Raw genomic sequence first — 7106 nt, 5'->3', positions numbered from 1 at the left:
GGCCATTGAAGGGGATCCCACGGCTCCTCCTGCTCCGTCCCCCATCCCCTTTGTAGGGCAGAGGGCCACCACCTCTCCTCCCCTTCCCTTCTCATTCTCTGCCTCCAGATCCAGTTAATCTGGGGCAACCGAACAGGGAAAACTGCCCGGGCTGTGTCGGTGGGGGAGGATGATGGGGGCAGCAGCACACTCTTGGGGAGGATGGTTGACCCCGGACCTGATGGCTGCAGGATCTGGTGTTGCAAAAAAAAGCATCCCTGGGAGCCCGGGAAGGCTCCAGGGCTGTTCCAGTGTCTGCTTCCCAAAACAGCTCCATGCTCCTGGGGGGGCTGCCCGGGCTGGGGGAGAGATGTGCGTGCCCTTGCCCTGCTGCTGCCTGTGCTGCTGTGCTGTCGCCTGTGCCTTTTCTTTGTAATTCCTGTCCTTCTTCTCGACGCACCTGGCCACTCTTTTTTTTTTTCCCCAACAGCTTTTCTTGTCTCTGTCTTTCTCTTTCTTTCTCTCTTCCTGTCCGTGTGTCTTTCCCTGGCCCATCCCTCCTTCCCCACCTGTAGATGTGTCCGACTTTGAGAACAATAATGATGCTAGAGGGGTAGAGCTGAGTCACCGCCATGACAATCTCTCCACAGTGACCAACGCCATCGCTGGGATCAGCCCCTCTTCCTCCCTGTCAGCCTTGTCCAGCCGCGCCGCCTCCGTCGCCAGCCTCCACGAGCGCATCATGTTTGCTCCAGGCAGCGAAGAGGCGATCGAAAGGCTCAAGGTAAGAGGCTGGCGCTTGGCAGGACAGAGGGCTCAGCTCAACGCTCTTGCCCTGAGACTTGTGGAGGGAGCTCAGTATTTTCTGGAAACCCATTATGGGTGATGCTCATGGGACGTGATGCTCGAGCATCCTCTTGCAGAGCGGACAGACCCAGAGCTGCCCAGTGTTCTGGACTGCTGGATGGGAGAGGGTTCGGCATGGTAGGGTCTACCTGGTGCTGCCATCCTCTCCACGGGGTGACTGCTGCCTTTACCCAGTGGGATGGGCACTCCTGGCTTGGGATGGGCGCTCCTGGCTCAACCTGGCACAGGAGGGGGCTGGCAGCAAGGGGATAGGCTGGTCTTTGTGCCTCGTTCTCTGAAGACAGGGACGATGGAAAGGTGTGGGTGAAATGCTGCTGTGGCTCATTTAAACCAGCCTGAAACTGGGACCAGTGTCCCGCTGCAGCGTGCTGGGCAGAGCCTGGCAGAACGGGCAGGTGTGCTGCCCCTGGGACACACTAACCCCCTGCTAACCCCGCGCTCGCCAGGAAACGGAGAAGATCATTGCAGAGCTGAACGAGACGTGGGAGGAAAAGCTGCGGAGGACGGAAGCAATCCGGATGGAGAGGTAGGTGGGATGGGATGCGATGGGATGGGATGGGATGGGACTGGGTAGGACTCCACAGGCATCTCCCTTTCTTTGCACTTTGCAGTTCAGCTCCTGGGGGCAGCCAGGCAATTTGACCATCCAGGGGTACCCTGGCTGTCCCCCGGGCACCCCAGTGCCCCCCCCGTTAGCCTGCACGGATGTGGTCTGCTCTGAGAAACCCTCCTGAGGCATGGAGAGAGCTGAAGCAAGCCCTATGGCTGTGATCCATGGGGCAAACCCATGGGCTCGGGTCCCGTCCTGGGCTTGTCTAGTACCGGCTCCAGGGGCTCGTGGGGGTTTGACAGGCTCTTCTTTCCCTTGCTCCTTCAGGGAGGCGTTGCTGGCCGAAATGGGGGTAGCCATGAGGGAGGACGGAGGCACCTTGGGTGTTTTCTCTCCTAAAAAGGTAGGATCATCTTATTCTCTTCTTCCTGGCAAATGAGGGTTGGTTTGTAACCCCCCAGCTCCCTTCCAACCTGCCCTATCACTGCCGGCCAGCCCCAAATATTTCACTAGCCTTTCCTTGGCTCTGAAACCTACGGAGGAGATCCCAGCGTTGACCCTGCTGGATACAAACATAGGTAGAAACAGACGGCTATACATCCAGCCCTCATTGCCTGGATGCCGTCCCCATTCAGGTGGGGCTGCGCTGACAGTCGCTATGTTGGACTTTAGCGTCAGCTTATAAAAATCCATACTTTGGGGTGTTTGAAATTGCTGCCCCTGAAACTGGCAAGTCCTCGCTGAGAAATGGGGGTGAGGAAATATTCCATACCCCTTATTGCTTGTAGCATCCTGGAAAGTATTTTCTAAGCAAATACTGGCTGTGCCCCAAAGGGTTTGTGTGCCAGCAAACCCTGCCAGGCTCCAGTTAGAGCACATTGCTGCCCCTCGCTCGTCCGTGTAACCATCATGGCAGTGACATCCAGTTTACAGCCCCAATCCTGTGAAGCCTGCAGAGCAGCACGGGCTGCCAAAGTGCAGGCACATCCCAGTAGGACCAGGGTACGTTTGCTTGGCTCTCCTGCTGCACCGAGGGATGCTCCGAGAGCTGCCCTGGCAGCTGGTGCTGGTTGGTTTGGCCAAACCTCTTAGTAGATGTGTGTGTCCCCAGCTGATGTGATGACACTTGACGATGAAGGCTTCGGGACCTTCCCGTTCTGTGCCTTGTCATGGTTCTTGGGACAAATTTCTACACTGTCGTCCTTGTTTCTCATTCTTGTCTCAGCCGCTGCCTGTTAGGACCCCAGAGCTTTGTGTAGAGAGCGTGGGGGTTTATACCCCAAAGCAGGTTGGTCTTGGAGGTGGGGCATTGCTGTGGTGGTCTTGGTGTCTCCTTGCTCTTCAGCTATCCGGCAGGTGGAAACTCCTCGTGACTTCTCCAGTGGCTGGCGAGGAAAGTTAGCATTGCTAGCGTGCAAAACCCCATTTCGTTAAGCGGGGCAGGACTTTGTTGTCCTGCTGTACGCCATCGCTGGGGCGGTTGTGTCTCCAAGGAGCTCAGTGGACGGTAGAGCGTCTGCCTTCTACTAGCTAACCTTGCACATCTGTAGAAAAACTGCAAGCCGAAGGAGTCTCAGACCCCGTGGCTACCTGTCTGCCTGGAGGGGACTGAGGTTAAATGTTACAGCCAACTTATTCTGGCCAGCCACCAAGGAGAAGAGCCCGTTTCCCTTGACCTCCAGCTCTCCTACACTATTTGGAGTGAGTCTCTCCTATCAGCCAGGGTTCGTAGCGCTGTTGTGAGGGGGAAACCTCTGCATGCCGGGTGTCAGCGGGCTAAGATGTTTATTAAGGTCTCTATTCTTATTTTCTGGGAAACTCAGAATTTCACCTAGTGATCCTCCCAGGACTTTGCCTGTTGCCTGAAGGTGCAATCGCAGCAGCTGGCGATGGGGTGAGCTAAGCTGACTGTGACCAGAAAGGTCTGTGGCTGGGGGAGAAACTTCCGTCTCTTCAAGAACAAAGTGGTTTGTGACCCAGGGGAAGAAAGTGATGGGAGGGAACTGTTAGGAAGGAGACCAGGGAGTGAAATTCAGCCTGGAGATACAACTTCAGGTCTCCACTACTTTTGGTTGAACCTCTGGTCTGGAACCTGCTCTTTTGGGTACTTCATCTGTCTTTGTACCATCAGTGGAGGAAAACAGGCAATTTTAGTTCCTCTCATCCTAAACCATCCACTGCATGGGATGTGTCTCTGCCTCAGCTCCGCTGCCCACAGTGGAGTCGGGGACTCCGGTGAGGCAAGGGCCCATGGACATGCCACGCAGACGAGCAGCGTCCTGCCCCAGGAGACACTAAGCCATATCAGGAATTCCCCATGGGAAGTGTTTGGCTCCATGTTGGGAGCTGTTTGCAACACAAATTTTCAAAGGCAGCTGGGGGAAGGGTGCCCATATCTTGGCTCTTTGAGGAGGAAGGCAAGGAGGCGTGCGGAGGCAGGTCATCCTCATCCCAGCTGCTCGGTTCTCTGCAGTCCCCTTGAAAAGTGCCTGCCTGGGCATATTGTCCTGGAGTTACGGAGGGCAGGAGAGCCCGTGCAGGGAGCAGCCTGAGGTGCTGCCGAGTTCCCACCTCCCTCAGGAGCATCCCTCAGCGCCTGGGTAGTCAAGGTGCACCGAGGTGACTCCTTGTTCCTCTCTCCCAGACGCCGCACTTGGTCAACCTGAACGAGGACCCGCTCATGTCCGAGTGTCTTCTCTACTACATCAAAGATGGGATAACAAGGTGAGGGCCAGGTCCCACGGAGCGGTGGGAGCCTAACCCATAGCTCAGGGCTGGACTTGTCCGAGTGGGCAGCAGGACGACAACTGTCCCCGGGCTGGGCACCGTTCCTGGGGCATCCCCAAAGTGCCGTAGCCATGTGGGGAAAAACGCATTTGCCTGGCAATCTCGTTAGGGACGTTGGTCCTGCTGTGCACCAAAGGCTGCTCCTGTCAGCCCCAAGGATGGTTTGGGGGGAGGCCCAGGGAGGGGCTGCTTTGAGGGAGGATGAAGCTGAGTTTCTCCACGGCAGGGTTGGCCGAGAAGATGCAGAGAAGAGGCAGGACATTGTTCTCAGCGGACATTTCATTAAGGAAGAGCACTGCCTTTTCCGCAGCGACACCAAAACCGGCGGTGAAGGTATTCCTTGTCTGGAGGGGCTCTGTCTCCCCAGGGACCCCAATCCCTCGGCATGTCCCCAGCACCTGCCCCGAGCCGGCGGTCCTGCCCTCCTCAGACTGCTGGGGCTCTCCAGCATGGCCGTGGCCTCTCCGTGCTTCCAGAAGGAGCTACGGCCCACCCCTAGCTGGCAGGGAAGCCTGTGCAAGGCAACATGGAAGCTACTGCAGTAAGGCAAGCCAGGGAGATCAAGGTGGGATGGAAGAGCAGGCTGTAGACGATTCCCCCACCCAAGACGTGGAGCACAACCCGCCCTGCAAACCAGCAGGGTGAAAGGGCTTTGGAAGACGAGCCTGGGGAGGCCGGAGGTGCGTGTTGGAGGCTCTGATCTCTTTTCACGTCCAGTCTCCAGCTGCTTTTAGCCCTTGGGTCCACAATTAACACAAGGTTGGCCGAGTCTCGTTGGTTGCCCAGGGTGTGGGTGCCACCAGTGTGTACCCCGATGTTCCCCCCACTCTGAGCCTGGGGTGCCAGCTGAGGCATCTCTTCTCCCTTTCCGAGGCTACAGGAGCAGCAGTGCAGGAGATGCAGGATTTATCCCTCTGCTTCCAGCTTACTTTCAGTCCCTCTCTCCTCCTCTCGCTGTCTCTGCAGTAATAGTGACCCTGGAGCCCTGTGAAGGCGCTGACACCTACGTGAATGGCAAAAAGGTGATGGAGCCCAGCATCCTGCGTTCAGGTGGGTCCCTGAAACCGGCATACCAGCGCTGCTCCAAACCACCTCCCTCCATGGGGGCCCTGCAGGTTGTCCCACATTAAACCCATGCCCGTTCTCCTTGCCCTGCCTGCATCCTTGTAGGAAACCGCATCATCATGGGGAAGAGCCACGTCTTCCGCTTCAACCACCCTGAGCAGGCTCGGCAGGGGCGGGGGCGGGCCCCCTGGCTGGGCTGGAGCGGGGGCGGCCCCCATGCGCCGAGCCCCCTGCCGAGCCCGTGGACTGGGCTTTTGCCCAAAGAGAGCTGCTGGAGAAACAGGGCATCGACATGAAGCAGGAGATGGAGCAGCGGTGAGGGCACAGGGACTGGGACGATGGGGAGTTGGGTATCCATCTCCAGGTTGGTCATCCTCTCCTTCTCCATTCCTCCCAGGCTTCAGGAACTGGAGGACCAGTACCGGAGGGAGCGGGAGGAGGCGAATTACCTTCTCGAGCAGCAGAGGCTGGTAGGTGACCAGGACCTGGCTCCTTCTCAGCCTGCCCAGGCATGACTGAGCCCTGGCAGATGTTTGCCTGGGGTGGCTCTGTGTGTCCTAAAACCAAGGGCAAACCTGTTGTTCCTGGGGTTGTCCCCATAAATGCGGATCCAGAGGAAGGAGGAGGCCGGGTGCCTGCGGTGGTAGCGGGGGGGGGGAGAAGTGCTATGTGGCAGCATGGAGGAAGATCACACCTTGTGAGTTGCATCATCCCTCTCCCTGCTTCCCTCAGGACTACGAGAGCAAATTGGAGGCTTTGCAGAAGCAGATGGACTCTAGGTATTACCCTGAGGCAAACGAGGAAGAGGAAGAACCTGAGGATGAAGGTGAGGGCTGGGTGCCACCACAGGGTTTTGATGCTCTCTACGGGAGCAAGAATGAGTGGACCGCGGGTTCCCCTGGGCATCTCTGTGCTGATGTCCTCCTTCCCGGCGGCAGAGTGACTGTCCCTCCATGTCCCCACAGTGCAGTGGACGGAGCGGGAGTTTGAGCTGGCCCTCTGGGCCTTTCGGAAGTGGAAGTGGTATCAGTTCACCTCCCTCCGTGACCTGCTCTGGGGCAATGCCATCTTCCTCAAGGAAGCCAACGCCATCAGCGTGGAGCTGAAGAAGAAGGTGGGTACCCGGGGCTCCTCTCTGGCTTGCTGCGGCACCCACAGCACCCGGGCGCCCCTCTGTGCTTTGCGGGGCCACCCACAGCAGTGGCCACAAATGTGGGCAGCCAGGGAAGTGCTGGGGAGGGGGTTGCTGAAGGCACCGCGTGGAGCCCACTGTCCTCCCAGGTGGCTCACTGTCCTCTTCTCTGCCCCTCTCCAGGTCCAGTTCCAGTTTGTGCTCCTCACGGACACGCTGTACTCGCCTCTCCCTCCCGACCTGCTGCCTCCCGATGCCGCCAAGGACCGGGAGAAGCGGCCGTTCCCCCGGACCATTGTGGCCGTAGAGGTGCAGGACCAGAAGAACGGGGCAACGCATTACTGGACCCTGGAGAAGCTGAGGTGGGCAAATAATGCCCACGCCAGGGAGGGCTCGGCCGGCCTCAACCTGGTTTCTCACCACTGCCCATGTCCTCCTTTGCCTGCAGGCAACGCCTGGACCTGATGCGTGAAATGTATGACCGTGCAGCAGAAGTGCCTTCTAGCGTCATCGAGGACTGCGACAACGTGGTGACCGGCGGAGATCCTTTCTATGACCGCTTCCCCTGGTTCAGGCTGGTCGGCAGGTGAGCGCTTCGGCTCCTTCTAAGCGCCACTGGTTCCCGCGGGCAGCCCTGTGGGAGGAAGCACCACCGGCTCGGCTGTGCGCGGGGCATTCGTCTCCTGGGGGGCCCGCCGCGGGGCGCTGGGCATGCCCCCCCCGGGT

At 58.5% G+C, this 7106-nt stretch overlaps 1 protein-coding gene across 1 annotated transcript in view; it reads left to right on the top strand.

Moving 5' to 3' along the window:
- The window catches only part of LOC104159633 (kinesin-like protein KIF1A), a gene marked incomplete at both ends in the record, with an annotated part of 11986 nt that overhangs the window by 4007 nt on the left and 873 nt on the right, over positions 1-7106 (top strand). Inside the window, 13 exon segments of the mRNA XM_009697589.1 lie at positions 630-763; positions 1293-1372; positions 1724-1799; positions 4041-4120; positions 4410-4516; positions 5150-5233; positions 5354-5445; positions 5448-5563; positions 5646-5718; positions 5981-6074; positions 6214-6362; positions 6564-6742; positions 6829-6966. Coding sequence (XP_009695891.1) covers positions 630-763; positions 1293-1372; positions 1724-1799; positions 4041-4120; positions 4410-4516; positions 5150-5233; positions 5354-5445; positions 5448-5563; positions 5646-5718; positions 5981-6074; positions 6214-6362; positions 6564-6742; positions 6829-6966 — 1402 coding nt within the window.

The sequence above is a fragment of the Cariama cristata genome, unplaced genomic scaffold, assembly GCF_000690535.1.
Source record: "Cariama cristata isolate BGI_N322 unplaced genomic scaffold, ASM69053v1 scaffold35663, whole genome shotgun sequence".
NCBI classification, from domain to species: domain Eukaryota; kingdom Metazoa; phylum Chordata; class Aves; order Cariamiformes; family Cariamidae; genus Cariama; species Cariama cristata.
Note: the sequence above shows the minus strand (reverse complement) of the source record. Positions and strands in the feature narration are given on the sequence as shown.